This window comes from Electrona antarctica (genome assembly GCF_951216825.1).
Source record: "Electrona antarctica genome assembly, chromosome: 19".
Taxonomy (NCBI): domain Eukaryota; kingdom Metazoa; phylum Chordata; class Actinopteri; order Myctophiformes; family Myctophidae; genus Electrona; species Electrona antarctica.
Window position 1 is genome coordinate 24,394,306 of NC_136800.1, and position 23,269 is coordinate 24,417,574.

Sequence of the window (23,269 nt, forward strand, 5' to 3'; positions counted from 1 at the left end):
CTCCACCAGGGGGCGAAATGGCGTAGAGCCCCTAATGCGCATGCGAGACGCACTTTAACCCAGAAGTGAGTGCGTGTTTTTGTCATGCCCAAGATCTATGGCGAGCGCCGAGCTTAGGCGCCGAGAAGCAAAGCTTGGTGAAAAATGTCACATAAAGGAGGTAAAATGTGTCAAATAGATTCTGTACGACTGTCTATAAATGAACACCTGACGTCGGTGGGAGAGGAGTTATTGTGTCTTTTGGAAAAACAGCGTGGTGTTGATGAATGTTGTGTGCAGCTTGTCGGAGTGTTTGTCAGTGAGCGTCTCAGTTTGGCTACAGAGTTCATATTCAACCTCTTCCAGAGAGAGATAGAGACACTAGAAACTCTGCTGGAGAGACGAAACAAACAGCTGGACCTCGTTTTACAGCCACACATCCAACTACACAGAACAGGTTGGTTGAGCTGCATTATTTTAACCACTATGGTGCATGCTGTAGTACTAATTAAAATTACCTAAAATTCAAATAAAAAACTGGCATATTTAATAACGTTATAGGCTATATATATATATATATATATATGAAATGGCCAATCTACAAGCTTACAATGGGCATTGTGAGCTTGTAATTTCCACTATTTTTGAGTGGTGCTAGCCACTCCATTGCGCAGCACTGTGTGTCCCGTACGTACGTGTCTGTGTCCGAGCACAGAAAGCCGAAAAACCTCGCCAACCACTGGCATTGTTGCGCAGAGACACACACACACACACACACACATAGAGGCCAGAGAGGAGAGACAGTACAGTACAGTACAGTACAGTACAGTACAGTACAGTACAGTACAGTACAGTACAGTACAGTACAGTACAGTACAGTACAGTACAGTACAGCACCACGATCAGTTCAGACGGGTCTGATTTTTATGTTTGGAAACGATGTCATAATGATCATGCAAAAATAATTGAGATTATAGGCAATTATGTAATAATTGTGACAGGCCTACTCGCATAACACTAACGTGTATTTGTTAATTCCTTGCCATGTCTTCTGATATGTTATAAAGTAATGTATAACATAATATGATATAAATAAATGTTGATAATAAAGTAGAGTGGCCGCATTGGAACCGGAAGGTTCCTAAGGTTCCTATAGTTCGATATATATTGCAAGATGGCTGGCAAGATACTGAACCCCAATGAGCAGGTTGGTGCCTTGCATGGTTTTCTCCGCCATCGGTGTATGAAATGCTTCTATGTAAAGCACCTTTGATTTAAAAAAAAAAGGTGCTATATAAATGCACCATTTACCATTTAGAACACAACACTATTCTACTTTACCAACATTGTTCTATAGAGCCCTGGTTCTGCCTGGTTTACGGAAGTAATTTCTCTATGATGACCCCATGTTATTACATGGGGTCATCTTAAAATCGTCTCATATAAGTATTGGGGTCCAAAAATAAACCATCTGTCTCTGCGTCATTGTCGGAGGTTTGCGACAGTCAGTCACTCGTATATGATACAGTCTGTTTCTAGTGAAAATGTAACTAATTCAGTAGCAGTAACGATAGCGTTTTCTGTCAGGCAGTTGATTCTTCATATCCATATGAGTGAAACGGCCGGGATGACATGTTTATTTCTCAAACACAGTTCTTATATAAGGCGATCTAAAATCCCCCTATGGGGATTACAATGTAAATTAAAAAGTACATGAACCTGTGGATTTGCGCCCTCGTACGTCAGACTTTGGTGCTCTTTTGGCACCAAAAATGGTTGTCAGTGTTGCACTTTGATGCTGAAAACCATTCCAACAGATTGACATCTTAGTGTGTGTGTGTGTGTGTGTGTGTGTGTGTGTGTGTGTGTGTGTGTGTGTGTGTGTGTGTGTGTGTGTGTGTGTGTGTGTGTGTGTGTGTGTGTGTGTGTGTGTGTGTGTGTGTGTGTGTGTGTGTGAAGATGTTTCCACTGAACACGAGAAGAGCTCCAGTCTGGTCCAGGAGGAGCCAGAACCTCCACAGATGGAGGAGAAATGCGAAGAGGAGGCTGATGTGTCAACATTGACATTACTACATAGGAAGGCAACGTGCGGCTCTCTCTCGGGTAAAAAATAATCTAGAGGTTCATGCCGCTACGTGGTCCTCACATCTAGTAACTGGTAACGAAACCCCCTCTCTCTTGCTCTTCCGCGCTCTCTTTCCCCGCCTCAATCCACCCTCTCTCTCCCCTCACTCTCCCCACCCCCCCCCCCCCCCCCCCCTCATGCCAAATGAGGCATGAGTTATGCCTGTTCAAATGTAGAAAATGTAGTGGTTATTTTTTACTCCGAAGGATAACCCAGAACCTTTCAAAACCGGAACATTCCACAACCAGCTAAGTACTGTTATTGTTTAAAAAAATAAAATCTAGGGGCCCTAGCCCCTCCTATGTCCAACTTTTGGTGTGTGTCCACAAACTGTCCTACACAAACATTAAAATGCCATTGACGATGAATGGACAATTTGACGTCATAGTGTAAATGTAGCAGTATTGGCGTTGGCTTCCACTCTGCCCATTCTCCTCCCAATAATCAGTGGGCTGATTGCCTGCAGTATTTAAGCAGCACACAGTCTGCCTGTGTTAGCTTCTCCTCAGTTGGTGTTCCTGAATAGAGCTGGCCCTTTGGGCTTCAGCATGCCAAGCAGTCCCACAGCGTGTGCAGGTCGCTGCACAGGTCGCCCCACCCCCAATCAAAGGAAGAAACATTCTAATTATGTTATGTGAACTGGGAATGCCCTGATTGGACGCTGTTTATTGTGGAAATGTGTTTAAACCTGTATTGTCTGAATCCTCCTTAATGCATTAATGTCTCTCTTTGTTAGTTTTGGTGCTGAGACCCCAAGTCCGGACCAGGCGCCGCCTGTCCCAGTGGTAGTGGTATCCCTTTTTGTGTGCCTGTCAGATTGTTTTTATTTGTTTTTGTGTGTTGTGGCTTGGTGTGCCACTACCCTGGGAGGGTTAGCTGGTTCCCTGTCACCCTTGGTAACCCTCAGCACCAGTCCCAGAAGTGGCACAATTTGTAATACTGAAGTACCTTAATACAGTTTTTAACCTGTTTATGTCTAAGAAACATTATGATATTTTACCTATAGTGAATAAAGTGTTTGTATACTTATGTACTTGATGATCTAATCCTTCAATACAACGAACCTTGTGGGGAGTTATTATGTGTTCAGGAGGTTTACTTATAGTTAATTAACTCACCCAAAACTATTTCCTATGGCACAATTCCCTAGGTGGCGTAGTTGGCTACCTTAATTAATACCACCCTGCTACATAAACACAAACATTGCATAACCAAACATTGCTGATGAAGGTGAGGACGCAAATTGTGATTGGCTGGAATGAGATGATGTATGATGGTGTACGATGATAAGGGCTCCCCTCACAAAACCTATCACTTACATTTAGGATATTCTTTTCAGTTTCAGTTTGTAAATATCACAGTAATGGATTGAGAAGAGACAAAGTGAAGTTCAAGCACTGTAGAGACTATCATCCTAGTATAGACTATAGAGTATGCATATGAAGTATGAACCCTTCATGTGGGTGTAATTTGCACCATTGACAAGTTTAATTTTCATGTAGGCATTCTTTTTAATAAGAATAATAAACCCTGCGTCTCCCCCCCCCCCCCCCCTCTCTCTCTCTCTCTCTCTCTCTCTCTCTCTCTCTCTCTCTCAGATGTCTCCAGTATGACAGTAGTCACAGTACAGCAGATGCTGGTCGAACCTCAAAAGCGTGGCCGTCCCAGAAAGTATCCCGTCTGTCTGCCCTCCCCTGCGGTGCAGTGTGTGGTGAAGCGTAAACGTGGCCGTCCAAGAAAGCCTAAATCTGACGGTTTTGTGCCATCCCCTCTGGCAGAGGAACCGGAGGAAGAGGAGGAGATCGCAGGTAGAGGCGAAGAAAGAGAAGAGCAGATGGGAGGAGAGGATGAAGAGAGAATAGGAAGACAGTATGATAGCAATCCAACATGGCATCCAGGTGATAATGAAACACTTTACAGCAACTTTGTATTTAATCACATTAAGCAAATTACACTTTTGTAGAGGTTTGGGTTATGTAGTTACTAGTTACCATGCCATGATTTAACTCCAAATATTGGTGAGATAACTTTAATTGTTTCTGTACTCCCAAATTTACTTCACAGCTAAACAGGTTTCAAAGTCACACTTTTAGCCGATATCTTTTGAGACATACATGTATACGGACATTTCTGGGCGTGACCGAATCTGCCATTCCTTCTTGGGACTTTTTCGTCACATTTCGTCACAGTATGGTGAAATATTGTAGTGCAGTTAATAGGGCCTGCAAACCTTGCACCTTTTATATGCAAATTTGGGGGTTGCGCCATCTTGAAGGTGTCACGTCTCTTTACCTGGCTAACGGATAGGCATATAGCAGAACAACAGTGCATCAGAAGTATTAAGCCAACAATGGTGTGTGTGTGTGTGTGTGTGTGTGTGTGTGTGTGTGTGTGTGTGTGTGTGTGTGTGTGTGTGTGTGTGTGTGTGTGTGTGTGTGTGTGTGTGTGTGTGTGTGTGTGTGTGTGTGTGTGTGTGAGATGAGATGAGATGAGATTAAATTTATTGTCAATGTACAGTACAAGTACAGCACAGCGAAAAGTATTTTCGCATCTCACCAATAGTGCAAACATGTCAGTAAGGAGGAGGATACATTAATACAGTAGTACAGTAGTAACAGTAGATATGGGCTGAGCAGTAGTCATTTAAATAAATAAATAAATAAGGATATGAGAAGGAAGAGAAAATGGACATGATCTGTCCATATTGCACGTAGCCCTTATTGCACGTGGCCCAATGCACAAAGTGCTAAACTAAGGTCCAGAGACTGTGTGTGTGTGTGTGTGTGCGTGTGCGTGTGCGTGTGTGCGCGCGCTTCAATTTAATAAAGGTGCAGACGATCAGAAATCAGCAGAGAGTGATCGACGTTTGCGCTACTCTATGCCGAATTGAAGTGGACTCAGTCCCAGACTTTTTTTTCTCCCTGGAAATAAAAACGTATGGGTTTCCGAGGCTACCTCGCTCTTAGTACATGGATCCGGTGTATAGCCCAGCTACTGTTTCTGGTCATCACACTCTCAAAGTGTTTGGCTTAAGATCTGATTCCATGGCTTGCATAAACACAAACATTGCATAACCAAACATTGCTGATGAAGGTGAGGACGCAAATTGTGATTGGCTGGAATGAGATGATGTATGATGGTGTACGATGGATCCGGTGTATAGCCCAGCTACTGTTTCTGGTCATCACACTCTCAAAGTGTTTGGCTTAAGATCTGATTCCATGGCTTGCAAGTTAACGAGGCAATCTACTGCATAATGCAACAGGTCTGCTCTTCACATGTTTGTTTTAAATTTTCCTTCAGGATCGTTATTCCGTGTGCGGTTATGAGCATAAGGAAGCTGAGTAATGCTGATGATGTGATAACAGTCGTACAAGAAAGATTAAAATATGACAGTAAAATGTATGCAAATTCACTGTTTATATCTAGCTGTCTCTGTCACTCTCTTCCCTCTATTTCCCTCTGTACGCCTTACGCTGTGTGCCGTCCCATACACGTGATGGAAAGTGTGGTACACACTACTCAAAACATTTTCCCAATGTTGGCAAGTCTGAAAGTGTATTGGTAAATTAGATTATTACTGCAGCCAATAACATATGTGTTTGATAAATAAAGATGGATTCATGGTTTGGACATTGAGCACCTACTGTATATAGCATAAGCTCTTCTAAACTAACTTCGCCAGTTGGTGGCAGTAGTGTGTTCCTCCTCCTGCCTGCATCTGGACTCTCACGGGCAGAGAGTACCCCGAACCAGCGGATTTCGGAGGCATTTAGTAACGATCAGCGGCAGCTAGAGGCGGGATCAAGGCGTGACTGATGACTTATTGAAGCTGTGCCACTGCGCTAACAAGACTACAACTCGAAATTATTATGGAGATATCAGATTTTTTTCCGCGCTGGTTTGGGTTCATCATTTCTGCTTGAGAGGGACCAGATTGAGGTAGGAGGGAACTTGTGAACTCAATACTGCCAATATCTGGGGCACGGTGGCACAGTTGGTAGTGCTGTCGCCTCACAGCTAGAAGGTCCTGGGTTCGATTCCTGCTCGGGACGCTGTGGGTGCTGTTGGCGTGTTTCCTCCTCCGCGTCATCAGTGCCCATACCCGAGGCGGGGTTGGTGAAAGGGCCTTTCTGTGTGGAGTTTGCATGTTCTCCCCGTGTCCCCTAGGGTAGGTACCCTCACAAAAACATGCAGTAATCCTGGTCTCTAAACTGCCTCCCCCTGGCCAGCCGGGGCGCCTGATGGAGGGGAAAGGAACTGGTTGGAATAACGTGTTCCTTCCACGCGCTACGTCCAACCAGGGAAACTCCCCCCTGTCAGGTGTAAAGGAGCAACTTGGACAGTCAGGCATGAAGGAAGCATGAGTTCAAGTCTGTTGCTCTCCCCATGTCCCCCATATATGGGGACTAGGTTGGCGGAGGGTGTGTAGAGCCCAGGATCACATTAGATAATTGACACAGGGGTGAAAATGGGTTACAGAATCGTGGGATAAAAATTATAGTTTAAAAAAATACTGCCAAAATACTGCCAATATCTGGCAGTATTTAGCTCTAAATCAGGTTAGCTCTAAACAGCACAGCTATGAAACGGAATACACTGCATAGAAAAATGTAGTTCAAACATTCAATGACTTTCTCTTATTGTATCTTTCCCATAGACTTCCTGCACCCCCCTGTGAGTGAAGAGGATGTTTCCTCTGAACAGCTGGAGAGGAGCCCCAGTCTGGTCCAGGAGAATCCAGAGCCTCCACTGAGTAAAGTGGATCAGGAAGAGCTACTTCAAAGACCAGAGGAAACAATGACATTACTAGAAATGATCTGTGAAGATGATGATGAAAACATAGAGACAGAGCCTGTTGCCAGCACTTCAACTGAACACATGAAAGCACAAGCTGATGTAGAGGACTGTGGACGATCACAAACAACTAGTGATGACCAGCTCCAATCCGATACTGAAGACAGTGATGAGTGGGAGCCCACAGAAGAATCTGACGCTGAAGACGGTGATGAGTGGGAACCCACACAAGATCGATCCGCTCAAAAGACACTGAAATCACCACACAAGACACTAAATGTGGATAACAAACTGTCCCAGGACCTAACATCGTCAAATCCAACTAACTCCTTGAAGATTCACGCAGGAAAGAATAGCTTTACCTGTACAGAATGTGGTAAAGGCTTTGATAGAAAAAGTTATTTTAACACACACATGATGATTCATACAGGGGAAAAGCCCTGTATTTGTATGGTTTGTGGCAAAGGATTCCGCGAAAGACGAGATCTAAAAAGACACATGAGGGGTCATACAGGTGAAAAGCCCTATATTTGTAAAGTTTGTAGCAAAGGCTTTGGTCGAAGGGGTAATTTGAATCAACACATGAGGAGTCACACTGGAGAAAAGCCACATATTTGTTCAGATTGTGGAAAAAGCTATAGTCATAGTAACAGTTTAAAAATGCACATGAGGACACATACAGAAGACAAAAGACAAAAACCCTTTAGATGTACAGTTTGTGACAGAGCATTTGCTAAAAACTATCATCTAAAAAGACATGTGAGTATTCATACAGGGGAAAATCGATTTATTTGTACAATTTGTGGCAAAGGATTGCGTCGGATGGATAAACTAAAAATACACATGAGGACTCATACAAAGGAAAAACAAGTGAGTCATACAGGAGAAAAGCCCTTTACTTGTACAATTTGTGGGAAGGGCTATAGTCATAGTACCAGTTTAAAAAAACACATGAGGACACATACAGGACAAAAACCCTTCAGATGTACGGTTTGTGGCAGAGCATTTTCTCAAAACTATCATCTAAAAAGACATGCGATTATTCATACAGGGGAAAAACAATTTATTTGTACAATTTGTGGCAAAGGATTGCGTCGGATGGAACAACTAAAAATACACATGAGGATTCATACAAAGGAAAAACAATTGAGTCATACAGGAGAAAAGCCCTTTTCTTGTACAGTTTGTGGTAAGGGCTTTACTTTTAGTGTATCCTTAAAAAAACACATGGAGGGTCATACAGGGGGAATTTGTACAGTTTGTGGCAAAGTCTTTCAAACAGTGGGTAATTTGAATAAACACATGAAGACGCATACCGGTGAAAAGCCCTATATTTGTAAAGTTTGTGACAAAGCATTTTGTCATATGCATAGGCTAAAAGAGCACATGATGATTCATACAGGGGAAAAACCCTTTATTTGTCCAATTTGTGGCAAAGGCTTTAATCGTAAACATGATCTTTTGAAAAGACACATGGTGAGACATGCAGGGAAAAGGACACATATTTGTATAGTTTGTGGCAAAGGATTTACTCTAATGGAAATTCTGAAAGTACACATGAGGACTCATACAGGCGAAAAGCCCTATGTCTGTGCAGTCTGTGGCAAAGCTTTTACACAAAGTGGTGATATGAAAAGACATATGGGGAGACACAAAGGGGGGGAGAACATCTGAAGATATTTTTTTTTACTGTGAATAATATATTTTTGAACAGCAAAAAATATACTTTATTCCTCAAAATAAGTCTTCTTATTTACTTGACTATTTGTTTATTTCTGGGACAAAATCATGGTTTCATGAAAATATTCCAGATTTAGGTAGGTCATTTCCATCCGTAGTTTCACATACAAATTCACCACAGTGACATGACAAATGGATAAAATATTTTCATCCGTACTTTCAGATACAAAAAGCAAACAGTATGGACTCTAGGCCTATATCGTGAGTATCATGTCTCCTGCTTTTTCCTGCCTTGTCTTACTCTTAATTTGAAAAATGCTGTATTGTAATTTGTCAAGCAGTTTATCTTAGTTTTTTTTTCTTTTTTCCATTATATGGTGAAAATTTTAAATAAAAGCAAAGTAAAAAAAAACACATCTAAGATTCAAAATGTATCAATTTTGATGTGCGTGCGTGCGTGCGCACACTTAGGATAGGGGTAACAATATTTTTTCACCAAACACAGTTACCGGTAGATAGAATGTAAAATTATATATTATATCAGCACATAATTTGGCATTTGATACCATGCAAAACAGTGGAGCAAAATTCCAGAGCATAGTACTCAACTTCCCTCGAAGTGACTATCAACAGTGGTGGAAGATGTAATCAGGTTTTTACTTGAAGGAGCAAGATGACACCATTGATGTCTACTCACTCTGTCTCATTGTGGGCTATGGACTGTACAGAAACCTATAATAATACAAAATAATAAGCACTTTTTCAAACAAAGTTACAAATTGCTTGAACAATCAAAAAAGTAATAAACAACTAATTCAATAATAAACAATAGAAATGTAAAACGGAGCAATAATGAACAAGTTATAACTCAAGGAGATAAAAAATAAATACCATCCTGTAGAAATAGTTTTTTAAGAGGGATTACAAACTCTTTAATGATCTGATCTTTGGTCACCAAATTAGCCATATGACTCCAGATGATCTAAGGGCATCTAAGGGCATCTAAGGGCACAGGTTCAACCATATTACATGCTAGACCATTAAAGAGATTTAAAAGTTAGCAATACAATCTTAAAATCAATCTTGAAGGAGACTGGCAGCCAATGAAGTGCAGCTAAAACAGGTGTTATGGGCACAAATATATAAATAAAATATGGTACCAGTGATGAGCCTAGCTGCTGCATTTTGAACCAATTAAGCTTGGCTAAGAACAGAGCACAATGCATTGCAGTAATCTATAGTCTTAAACAGTAACAGTCTTAAGATTTCCTGTAGAAAGAAACAAATTCATCTTATGTATGTTTATTATCAATCAATCTTTATTTGTCACATACAGTTTTAAAAAAGTAGTATTTCTAAACTGCTGTGAAATGTATGTAGGTCAGCCTCACGGACAGTGAGCAATAAAACAAGACAAAGGAGCATGTGCATCTACTCTAGCCAGGTGCTGGACAAATGGCAGTACAGAAGAAAGAAATAGAGTCTGCAACACTGGCAATAAGGGAAACCTCAGCTCCACTGGTTTATTAATTCAACGTTTTGATCACTGGGATCTTCTTCAGGAATATTCCTGAAGATACCGTAGGGTCTCTCTTATCTTATTTACACTAAAAACAAAAAAAAGCTTCTAGATTTGTATTTAGGCAATTTTAGTATCTACTTGATTTGATAGGTAAACTATGACAATCTTGGACTGTGTGTGTGTGTGTGTGTGTGTGTGTGTGTGTGTGTGTGTGTGTGTGTGTGTGTGTGTGTGTGTGTGTGTGTGTGAGAGGGGCTGAGTGTGCAATAAATATACTCTGTTAATGAATCATTTCATGCTGACATGTAATGCTGAAATGAATTGTGCACGGGATGAAAATAACATTATTTGAGCCACTTTATTATGGGATGACATTCATGGGGGCCAAGGCCAAACCTTTATGTCAGCCGCCCATGCCTATATACAAAGTATGTAGTGAATGCGTAGGCTAGTTGGCAGCCAAATTTACTTAATGTACTTTCCACCACTGAATATTACCCTATTCCAAATAATTTATTTGACAAGACAAGACACCAAGTGAAGAAACCCAGCACCCTGCCACCCTCCCAGTTATACAGATTATTTGTATGCAGTCAGCAGTGATACAATTAAATAGCCACTGCCATATTCCACAAAGCAAGTTCACCTAGCTTGTTCACGCCAAGTATGGGGTGAATGTTTTAAGGAAATGGTATCATTTACAGTTCCTTTAGTTTAAAAGGACTCCTTCCTTATCTCTACACACACACACACACACACACACACACACACACACACACACACACACACTTCCAAAACAAAACTGTATATTTCTTGAGCATTTCACCAAAAACAATGTATGACCATTTAACTTAAAATAACACTGACTGTCAGTTATGTAACATAAGAGGATTCAATAATTAAATTGGATTAAACCTGACGTAGGCCAATTTATTTACTGACTTGAGTCCTGACTTAGGCATTTTTTGGGTGGGATCGGCATGATCCTTTTCAATTAGGCTACGACTTTGGGAATTTTAACAGATAGTGTTATGAAGAGCTGACTTATTAGGCCAAGAAATATTTTTGAGTGGTGCAACCACTCCTATAGACAGCTGTGTGTCCTTGGGTCCCTGGGTCTGTCCCTGGCTGGCTGTCCGAGCACGAAAATTGCTTTTGGTTGGTTTTCACAACCAAGTGTCACTGTTGCGCAGCCTAACACACACACACACACACACACACACACACACACACACACACACACACACACGTAGCGGCTCTTGCCCATGCACCACCAGCAGCAGCAGCAGCTGTGCGGGCTGGCGGGCCATGTCCCTCTAATTATGCTGGCCAGTCATGGGAGTCCCGGCGCCCCGTCCCCTGCTGCCACAGGTAGCATCTGACACGTATTAGTGAGCTATTAATGACTTCTTCTAACAGCCATTATCTCACCATTAGGGACAGACAGCCTGCAGTGCTGACGGAGCAGCACACAACACACTTCATAGTAGAGAGAGAGAGAGAGAAAGCAAACAATGTGTCATCAACTCATCATGCTGTCGTTTGGTTTGGGACAAACAAACAGATGTGCTGTGGAGCTGGGAATTAAGGAAGTCGATCTGCAGCATCATCGGTCTTCTTCGTGTCCTCTGGAGTTCCACCGAAGTGTCGCTGTCCTCAGACTGCAGGTTCAAAAACAAACTTCGGTTCTGAAAAGTGTTTTTTCGACTCCCGATTTACTGCATGTCTTCCCCCCATCTCTCTCCCCATTTCCTGTCAGCCTACTGTCTGTCCCTCCATACAAAAATATAAAATAAAGGCGAAAGCCACAAAAAAAAACATATTTTCTGTATATTGTCACTTGTCAGGCAAACAAAAAAAATGAAAAAAGGTAGGCTAGTACTTGTGTGTACACTAAAAGTTTTTTTTCTTCTTTAAAAAAAGAAATCACTCTAAAATCTAAATAATGATGAGATGATAAAGCTGAGATAATGTGTGAACAGATCAGTTCCATATGTCGTCCCAGTGAAGAACTGTACATAGTGAATTATGTCAGCTATATCTCTGCATAGCAGCACTTGCTGGAGGGTTGATATAGAAACCTTCATGTATAAAAACTTGTACTTGCTTTTCAGGGAATGCAAAACAAGAACCATGACTGTGTTCCAAAGTAATTATTATTTTCACAAACTAAAAGTGTTTTAATACTTGTCATTGGTTCAGTGTATTTATTAATTAAATGTATGTATTAAAAGATATATAATAATAATTTTAAAAAAAGCATGGCCGTCTGTCTACCTGAACTCTCTATATGTGCAAATGTTTCTTTGCCTTGATGCCTTGGTGTCCAGATGTCTTGGTGTCCAGCACCTAGCTGGCCTTGATGCCTTGGTGTCCAGATGTCTTGGTGTCCAGCACCTAGCTGGCCTTGATGCCTTGGTGTCCAGATGTCTTGGTGTCCAGCACCTAGCTGGCCTTGATGCCTTGGTGTCCAGCACCTAGCTGGCCTTGATGCCTTGGTGTCCAGATGCCTTGGTGTCCAGCACCTAGCTGGCCTTGATGCCTTGGTGTCCAGCACCTAGCTGGCCTTGATGCCTTGGTGTCCAGATGTCTTGGTGTCCAGCACCTAGCTGGCCTTGATGCCTTGGTGTCCAGCACCTAGCTGGCCTTGATGCCTTGGTGTCCAGCACCTAGCTGGCCTTGATGCCTTGGTGTCCAGATGCCTTGGTGTCCAGCACCTAGCTGGCCTTGATGCCTTGGTGTCCAGCACCTAGCTGGCCTTGATGCCTTGGTGTCCAGATGCCTTGGTGTCCAGCACATAGCTGGCCTTGATGCCTTGGTGTCCAGCACCTAGCTGGCCTTGATGCCTTGGTGTCCAGCACCTAGCTGGCCTTGATGCCTTGGTGTCCAGCACCTAGCTGGCCTTGATGCCTTGGTGTTCAGCACCTAGCTGGCCATGATGCCTTGGTGTCCAGCACCTAGCTGGCCTTGATGCCTTGGTGTCCAGCACCTAGCTGTCCAGATGCCTTGGTGTCCAGCACCTAGCTGGCCTTGATGCCTTGGTGTCCAGCACCTATGGCCTAAATCCAGGCAAGAGATGTGCACACAATCTTCTCTGTGAACTTTCAAAAGGACTTGGCATAGATTTGCCGCTTCATTCTGTCCATTAGGAGCTTGTATATCTGCTCTGTTTATTGTTCACTAGCTTGGGTCCCGCAAATGTCTTAATTTCTATGTTGGCTCTTGAGATAAAAGGTTTGGGAACCACTGCAGGGCCATGCAGGCTCAAGCCGTGTCTGTTTTGCGGCTATCGTTTGAAACATCATGATAACTCACTTTCCCAGAACCTTTTCCAAATAAATCCTTATCTGACTTAACAAGATGTCTTTATTGTATCTTCATATCCTGACCTCAGTCAAACATATGACATTTACTGACCTGTGTCAGAGATTCTGTTTCTATCCACTGTGTCTGTGTGTGTGCGTGCTGCCAATGTGACATCAGTGCAACGCGTCATACGGTGTCTGTTATCCTGTAACTCTAACCACATAAACATAATTGTGAAGTACCGTAAAGAAGCTGACAGTAATGAAGTTGTTACTGAAATACAGGTTCACACTTTCTCGAGGGGAGAAAATAGCTCACAACGCTTCACTCTGAGAGTGAGTTTGGAACAACCATGTTGTTGACATGACGGAAACTGAACCTCTGCCACGGTCACTTCCGGGTTTCCCAACCTTCCCTATGATGTTAAGACTCACCCGAGGTTCCGACAGACGTGGATGGTTAAGACACATACGTGGCCGGTTAAGACACAAACGTGACCGGTTAAGACACATACGTGGCTGGTTAAGACACATACGTGGCTGGTTAAGACACATACGTGGCTGGTTAAGACACATACGTGGCCGGTTAAGACACATACGTGGCCGGTTAAGACACATACGTGGCCGGTTAAGACACATACGTGGCTGGTTAAGACACATACGTGGCTGCTTAAGACACATACGTGGCTGGTTAAGACACATACGTGGCCGGTTAAGACACACACGTGGCCGGTTAAGACACATACGTGGATGGTTAAGACACATACGTGGCCGGTTAAGACACACACGTGGCCGGTTAAGACACATACGTGGATGGTTAAGACACATACGTGGCCGGTTAAGACACATACGTGGCTGGTTAAGACACATACGTGGCCGGTTAAGACACACACGTGGCTGGTTAAGACACATACGTGGATGGTTAAGACACATACATGGCTGGTTAAGACATGCATAAGTGGCTGGTTAAGACACATACGTGGCTGGTTAAGACACATACGTGGCTGGTTAAGACACATACGTGGCTGGTTAAGACACATACGTGGCTGGTTAAGACACATACGTGAATGGTTAAGACACATACGTGAATGGTTAAGACACATATGTGGCCGGTTAAGACACATACGTGGCTGGTTAAGACACATACGTGGCTGGTTAAGACACATACGTGGACGGTTAAGACACATACGTGGCTGGTTAAGACACATACGTGGCTGGTTAAGACACATACGTGGCTGGTTAAGACACATACGTGGCTGGTTAAGACACATACGTGGATGGTTAAGACACATACGTGGCTGGTTAAGACACATACGTGGCTGGTTAAGACACATACGTGGATGGTTAAGACTCACCCGGGGCTCCGACATACCAGTGTTGTTTTTGGCAGCAAAATTATTTTTTCTTCTTTTTAGTTTTAGTCATAGTCTCTTGAATAGTTTTCACTTAGTTTTAGTCACATTTTAGTCACCTGGAATGCATTATTGTTCGTCTAGTTTTAGTCGACGAAATGTCATAAGATTTTAGTCAACTAAATCTACAGGTGATTTAGTCGACTAAAATGTGTTTTGGCGGGCCTTGATGCCGTCGTATTGGCTGATTTTATACTTGCTGAAAATAGCAGATCTACAAGCTCACAACGCATCGCAGCGTGAGCTTGTAGATCTTCTATTTTCAGCATGCAACCAAGTGTAAAATGACTTATACTGGACCTCTTGTCCACTAGTCCCTTCCTAACATTTTAGTCTAGTTTTTATTTGTTGACAAAATTGTCTTAGTTTCAGTCACCATAGCGTAGTTTTAATTTAGTTTCCATTTAGTTTTTGTCGACGAAAACAACACTGCGACATACGTGGCATTTGTTTTTACACATACCGGTACGTGGCTTCTGCGTGCGTTTAGGGTTAGGTCAGGGTTTGGGTAAGGTGTCGGACTATTGCGTGTCTGAGTGTTAGGACGTTTGCACCCGCACAACACTATAGGTTTGATGTTTACCTGGTATCCTACTGTAGCTACATTGAAACACTAAATTGTTTTATTTGCATTCTATGGTGGTGGTGGCTCAGGGGTAGAGTGGCTGGATGGTAACTGACCATGGGCTATAGTCCATTGTCTCGAGTGATTTTCGTCTTTTTTTCAAATCCTCAAAAATGTAGATAAATGGCGTGATATAGTATTCTGTCCGATATGGGCTATAGCCCATGGTCAAAAATGATGAAAAACGAGGATTTGAAAAAAAGACGAAAATCACTCCGAGACCATGGGCAGAAATCATTATGTAATAAATAGACTTGAGTACAAACACAGTAGGGAACCTGGGGGTTATCTATGAAAAGGCAACACAATGAGCAGACAATTAAAATAAACCATGTAAATACAACAAATTGAGCAGAGCACTGCAGGGACTTGAATCCCGTTCTGGTAAACCAGGAGTACCACACCAGTGCCTTTATTTTGTTGTAATTTACAGGTCCATTAAATGATGATAGATGATGATAGATGATGATAGATGATGATAGATGATAAATGATGATAAATGATGAATAATAAATGATAAATGATGATGAATGATAAATGATGATAAATGATGATAAATGATGATGAATGATGATAAATGATAAATGATGATAAATGATGATAAATGATAAATGATGATAAATGATGATGAATGATGATGAATGATGATAAATGATGATACATGATAAATGATGATAAATGATGATAAATGATAAATTATAAAGTGATTTTCGTCTTTCTTTCAAATCCTCAAAAATGATGAAAATGGCATGCTATAGTATGCCGTCTGAGATGGGCTACAGCCCATGGTCAAAAATTACGAAAAGCGAGGATTTGAGAAAAAGACGAAAATCACTCAGAGACCATGGGCTATAGTCCATTGTCTCGAGTGATTTTCGTCTTTTTTTTTCAAATCCTCAACAATGATGAAAAATGGCATGCTATTGCATGCCGTCTGATATGGGCTATAGCCCATGGTCAAAAATGATGAAAAACGAGGATTTGAAAAAAATAAGAAAATCACTCCGAGACCATGGGCTATATAGTCCATTGTCTCGAGTGATTTTCGTTTTTTTTTCAAATCCTCAAAAATGATGAAAAACGGAATGCTATAGTATGCTGTCTGAGATGGGCTATAGCCCATGGTCAAAATTACGAAAAACGAGGATTTGAAAAAAAAGACGAAAATCACTCCGAGACCATGGGCTATAGTCCATTGTCTCGAGTGATTTTCGTCTTTTTTCAAATCCTCAAAAATGTAGATAAATGGCGTGCTATGGTATTATGTCCGATATGGGCTATAGCCCATGGTCAAAAATGATGAAAAACGAGGATTTGAAAAAAATACGAAAATCAATCCGAGACCATGGGCTATAGTCCATTGTCTCGAGTGATTTTCGTCTTTTTTTCAAATCCTCAAAAATGATGAAAAACGGCATGCTATATATATAGTATGCCGTCTGAGATGGGCTATAGCCCATGGTCAAAATTACGAAAAACGAGGATTTGAAAAAAAAGACTAAAATCACTCCGATCACTATAGTCCATTGTCTCGAGTGATTTTCGTCTTTTTTCAAATCCTCAAAAATGTAGATAAATGGCGTGCTATGGTATTATGTCCGATATGGGCTATAGCCCATGGTCAAAAATGATGAAAAACGAGGATTTGAAAAAAATACGAAAATCAATCCGAGACCATGGGCTATAGTCCATTGTCTCGAGTGATTTTCGTCTTTTTTTCAAATCCTCAAAAATGATGAAAAACGGCATGCTATAGTATGCCGTCTGAGATGGGCTATAGCCCATGGTCAAAATTACGAAAAACGAGGATTTGAAAAAAAAGACGAAAATCACTCCGAGACCATGGGCTATAGTCCATTGTCTCGAGTGTTTTTCGTCTTTTCTTCAAATCCTCAAAAATGTAGATAAATGGCGTGCTATAGTATTATGTCCGATATGGGCTATAGCCCATGGTCAAAAATGATGAAAAACGAGGATTTGAAAAAAAAGACGAAAATCACTCTGAGACCATGGGCTATAGTCCATTGTCTCGAGTGTTTTTCGTCTTTTTTTCAAATCCTCAAAAATGTAGATAAATGGCGTGCTATAGTATTATGTCCGATATGGGCTATAGCCCATGGTCAAAAATGATGAAAAACGAGGATTTGAAAAAAAAGACGAAAATCACTCCGAGACCATGTGCAGAAATCATTATGTAATAAATAGACTTGAGTACAAACACAGTAGGGAACCTGGGGGTTATCTATGAAAAGGCAACACAATGAGCAGACAATTAAAATAAGCCATGTAAATACAACAAATTGAGCAGAGCACTGCAGGGACTTGAATCCCGTTCTGGTAAACCAGGAGTACCACACCAGTGCCTTTATTTTGTTGTAATTTACAGGTCCATTAAATGATGATAAATGATGATAGATGATGATAGATGATGATAGATGATAAATGATGATACATGATGATAAATGATAAATGATAAATGATGATGAATGATAAATGATGATAAATGATGATAAATGATGATAAATGATGATGAATGATGATAAATGATGATGAATGATGATAAATGATAAATTATGATAAATGATGATAAATGATAAATGATGATAAATGATGATGAATGATGATGAATGATGATAAATGATGATAAATGATAAATGATGATAAATGATGATAAATGATAAAGTGATTTTCGTCTTTCTTTCAAATCCTCAAAAATTATGAAAAACGGCATGCTATAGTATGCCGTCTGAGATGGGCTATAGCCCATGGTCAAAATGACGAAAAACGAGGATTTGAAAAAAAAGACGAAAATCACTCCGAGACCATGGGCTCTAGTCCATTGTCTCGAGTGATTTTCGTCTTTTTTTCAAATCCTCAAAAATGTAGATAAATGGCGTGCTATAGTATTATGTCCGATATGGGCTATAGCCCATGGTCAAAAATGATGAAAAACGAGGATTTGAAAAAAATACGAAAATCAATCCGAGACCATGGGCTATAGTCCATTGTCTCGAGTGATTTTCGTCTTTTTTTCAAATCCTCAAAAATGATGAAAAACGGCATGCTATAGTATGCCGTCTGAGATGGGCTATAGCCCATGGTCAAAATTACGAAAAACGAGGATTTGAAAAAAAAGACGAAAATCACTCCGAGACCATGGGCTATAGTCCATTGTCTCGAGTGTTTTTCGTCTTTTCTTCAAATCCTCAAAAATGTAGATAAATGGCGTGCTATAGTATTATGTCCGATATGGGCTATAGCCCATGGTCAAAAATGATGAAAAACGAGGATTTGAAAAAAAAGACGAAAATCACTCTGAGACCATGGGCTATAGTCCATTGTCTCGAGTGTTTTTCGTCTTTTTTTCAAATCCTCAAAAATGTAGATAAATGGCGTGCTATAGTATTATGTCCGATATGGGCTATAGCCCATGGTCAAAAATGATGAAAAACGAGGATTTGAAAAAAAAGACGAAAATCACTCCGAGACCATGGGCAGAAATCATTATGTAATAAATAGACTTGAGTACAAACACAGTAGGGAACCTGGGGGTTATCTATGAAAAGGCAACACAATGAGCAGACAATTAAAATAAGCCATGTAAATACAACAAATTGAGCAGAGCACTGCAGGGACTTGAATCCCGTTCTGGTAAACCAGGAGTACCACACCAGTGCCTTTATTTTGTTGTAATTTACAGGTCCATTAAATGATGATAAATGATGATAGATGATGATAGATGATGATAGATGATAAATGATGATAAATGATGATAAATGATAAATGATAAATGATGATGAATGATAAATGATGATAAATGATGATAAATGATGATAAATGATGATGAATGATGATAAATGATGATGAATGATGATAAATGATAAATGATGATAAATGATGATAAATGATAAATGATGATAAATGATAAATGATGATGAATGATGATGAATGATGATAAATGATGATAAATGATAAATGATGATAAATGATGATAAATGATAAAGTGATTTTCGTCTTTCTTTCAAATCCTCAAAAATTATGAAAAACGGCATGCTATAGTATGCCGTCTGAGATGGGCTATAGCCCATGGTCAAAATGACGAAAAACGAGGATTTGAAAAAAAAGACGAAAATCACTCCGAGACCATGGGCTCTAGTCCATTGTCTCGAGTGATTTTCGTCTTTTTTTCAAATCCTCAAAAATGTAGATAAATGGCGTGCTATAGTATTATGTCCGATATGGGCTATAGCCCATGGTCAAAAATGATGAAAAACGAGGATTTGAAAAAAAGACTAAAATCACTCCGAGACCATGGGCTATAGTCCATTGTCTCAAGTGATTTTCGTCATTTTTTCAAATCCTCAAAAATTATGAAAAACAGCATGCTATAGCCTTCCGTCCGAAAGCATGAACTATAGTATGTTGTTTTTTCTCGATTTTCATATTTCTCTCAAAACCTCAAAGATTTAGAAAAACGACATGCTATAGCCTTCCGTCCGAAACCAAGAACCATGGTGCAGTTGGTAAAGAAAAGGACATTGAAGTCAAAAAATCACTTTCACCTAGAAACTCCATTCACACTTTTTATAATTCAGCTTACTGTGGAGACACATGCTGGAACTTTTTACTTTGAAATGTTTTGTAGTTTCTGAGTTATTTAACGTAAACGCCCAATGCATTCTCTATGGCAATAGCACAAACTTTGGCATGCTACTAGTCCTACATACTTACACCTAGCAGCCCCATTCTAGCCTACTTAGGTTCATCTTACGGTGGACATGTTTGCCTGAAAAGGAATCTTTGAAATGTTTCATAGTTTTACAAATATAGTGCTTTCAAATTTTAGACATTTACAATGGGGCTCAATGGCAGACATTGGCACGTCAAAAAAGCACTTTCACCTAGAAACTCCATTCACACTTTTTATTATTCAGCTTACTGTGGAGACACATGCTGGAACTTTTTACTTTGAAATGTTTTGTAGTTTCTGAGTTATTTAACTTAAACGCCCAATGCATTCTCTATGGCAATAGCACAAACGTTGGCATGCTACTAGTCCTACATACTTACACCTAGCAGCCCCATTCTAGCCTACTTAGGTTCATCTTACGGTGGACATGTTTGCCTGAAAAGAAATCTTTGAAATGTTTCATAGTTTTACAAATATAGTGCTTTCAAATTTGAGACATTCAGAATGGGGCTCAATGGCAGACATTGGCACGTCAAAAAAGCACTTTCACCTAGAAACTCCGTTCACACTTTTTATTATTCAGCTTACTGTGGAGACACATGCTGGAACTTTTTACATTGAAATGTTTTGTAGTTTCTGAGTTATTTAACTTAAACGCCCAATGCATTCTCTATGGCAATAGCACAAACTTTGGCATGCTACTAGTCCTACATACTTACACCTAGCAGCCCCATTCTAGCCTACTTAGGTTCATCTTACGGTGGACATGTTTGCCTGAAAAGAAATCTTTGAAATGTTTCATAGTTTTACAAATATAGTGCTTTCAAATTTGAGACATTTACAATGGGGCTCAATGGCAGACATTGGCACTTCAAAAAAACACTTTCACCTAGAAAATCCATTCACACTTTTTATTATTCAGCTTACTGTGGAGACACATGCTGGAACTTTTTACTTTGAAATGTTTTGTAGTTACTGAGTTATTTAACTTAAACACCCAATGTATTCTCCATGGCAATAGCACAAACTTGGGCATGCTACTCTACATACTTACACCTAGCAGCCCCATTCTAGCCTACTTAGGTTCATCTTACGGTGGACATGTTTGCCTGAAAAGGAATCTTTGAAATGTTTCATAGTTTTAGAAATATAGTGCTTTCAATTTTGAGACATTTACAATGGGGCTCAATGGCAGACAATGGCACGTCAAAAAAGCACTTTCACCTAGAAACTCCATTCACACTTTTTATTATTCAGCTTACTGTGGAGACACATGCTGGAACCTTTTACTTTGAAATGTTTTGTAGTTTCTGAGTTATTTAACTTAAACGCCCCAATGCATTCTCTATGGTATGTCGTTTTTTCATGATTTTCATAATTTGTTTAAATCCTTCAAAATCATGAAAAACGACATACTATAGTATGTCTTCTGAAACCATGAACTTTAGTATGTTGTTTGTTCATGATTTTCATCATTTAAAAAAAAAACCTGTGACGAAAAAGTGTGACAAGAAAGTGTGACGAAAAAGTGTGACGAAAAAGTGTGACCATGGGCTATAGTCCATTGTCTCGAGTGATTTTCGTCTTTTTTTCAAATCCTCAAAAATGATGAAAAACGGCATGCTATAGTATGCCGTCTGAGCCCATGGTCAAAATTACGAAAAACGAGGATTTGAAAAAAAAGACGAAAATCACTCCGAGACCATGGGCTATAAGTCCATTGTCTCGAGTGATTTTCGTCTTTTTTTCAAATCCTCAAAAATGTAGATAAATGGCGTGCTATAGTATTCTGTCCGATATGGGCTATAGCCCATGGTCAAAAATGATGAAAAACGAAGATTTGAAAAAAAGACGAAAATCACTCCGAGACCATGGGCAGAAATCATTATGTAATAAATAGACTTGAGTACAAACACAGTAGGGAACCTGGGGGTTATCTATGAAAAGGCAACACAATGAGCAGACAATTAAAATAAACCATGTAAATACAACAAATTGAGCAGAGCACTGCAGGGACTTGAACCCCGTTCTGGTAAACCAGGAGTACCACACCAGTGCCTTTATTTTGTTGTAATTTACAGGTCCATTAAATGATGATAGATGATGATAGATGATGATAGATGATGATAGATGATAAATGATGATAAATGATGATAAATGATGATAAATGATGATAAATGATAAATGATGATGAATGATGATAAATGATGATACATGATAAATGATGATACATGATAAATGATGATAAATGATGATAAATGATGATAAATGATGATAAATGATGATTAATGATAAATGATGATTAATGATGATGAATGATGATAAATGATGATAAATTATAAATGATGATAAATGATGATAAATGATAAATGATAAAGTGATTTTCGTCTTTCTTTCAAATCCTCAAAAATGATGAAAAATGGCATGCTATAGTATGCCGTCTGAGATGGGCTATAGCCCATGGTCAAAAATGATGAAAAACGAGGATTTGAAAAAAAGACGAAAATCACTCTGAGACCATGGGCTATAGTCCATTGTCTCGATTGATTTTCGTCTTTTTTCAAATCCTCAAAAATGATGAAAAACGGCATGCTATAGTATGCCGTCTGAGATGGGCTATAGCCCATGGTCAAAATGACGAAAAACGAGGATTTGAAAAAAAAGACGAAAATCACTCCGAGACCATGGGCAGAAATCATTATGTAATAAATAGACTTGAGTACAAACACAGTAGGGAACCTGGGGGTTATCTATGAAAAGGCAACACAATGAGCAGACAATTAAAATAAACCATGTAAATACAACAAATTGAGCAGAGCACTGCAGGGACTTGAACCCCGTTCTGGTAAACCAGGAGTACCACACCAGTGCCTTTATTTTGTTGTAATTTACAGGTCCATTAAATGATGATAAATGATGATAGATAATGATAGATAATGATAGATGATGATAGATGATAAATGATGATAAATGATAAATGATGATGAATGATAAATGATGATAAATGATGATAAATGCTAAATGATGATACATGATAAATGATGATAAATGATAAATGATGATAACTGATGATAAATGATAAATGATGATAAATGATAAATGATGATGAATGATGATGAATGATGATAAATGAT

General features: G+C 39.9%; 1 protein-coding gene across 3 annotated transcripts; it reads left to right on the forward strand.

The window, feature by feature from the left end:
- Positions 1–81: 81 nt before the first annotated feature.
- Positions 82–11,947, forward strand: LOC306912324 (uncharacterized protein). 3 transcript variants are annotated; one of them, XM_079488466.1, is made up of 6 exons: positions 82–436; positions 1,939–2,082; positions 3,703–4,002; positions 6,765–7,415; positions 8,805–8,842; positions 11,668–11,947. In XM_079488466.1, exons 1-5 carry the CDS (start codon positions 145–147, stop codon positions 8,831–8,833), a joined length of 1,416 nt encoding a protein of 471 aa, XP_079344592.1. In that variant the 5' UTR covers positions 82–144; the 3' UTR covers positions 8,834–8,842; positions 11,668–11,947. The 3 variants fall into 3 exon arrangements, with proteins under 3 accessions (XP_079344592.1, XP_079344591.1, XP_079344590.1); XM_079488465.1 differs by lacking the exon at positions 11,668–11,947 and having other exon boundaries at positions 8,805–8,883; XM_079488464.1 differs by lacking the exon at positions 11,668–11,947 and having other exon boundaries at positions 6,765–8,912.
- Positions 11,948–23,269: the final 11,322 nt, after the last annotated feature.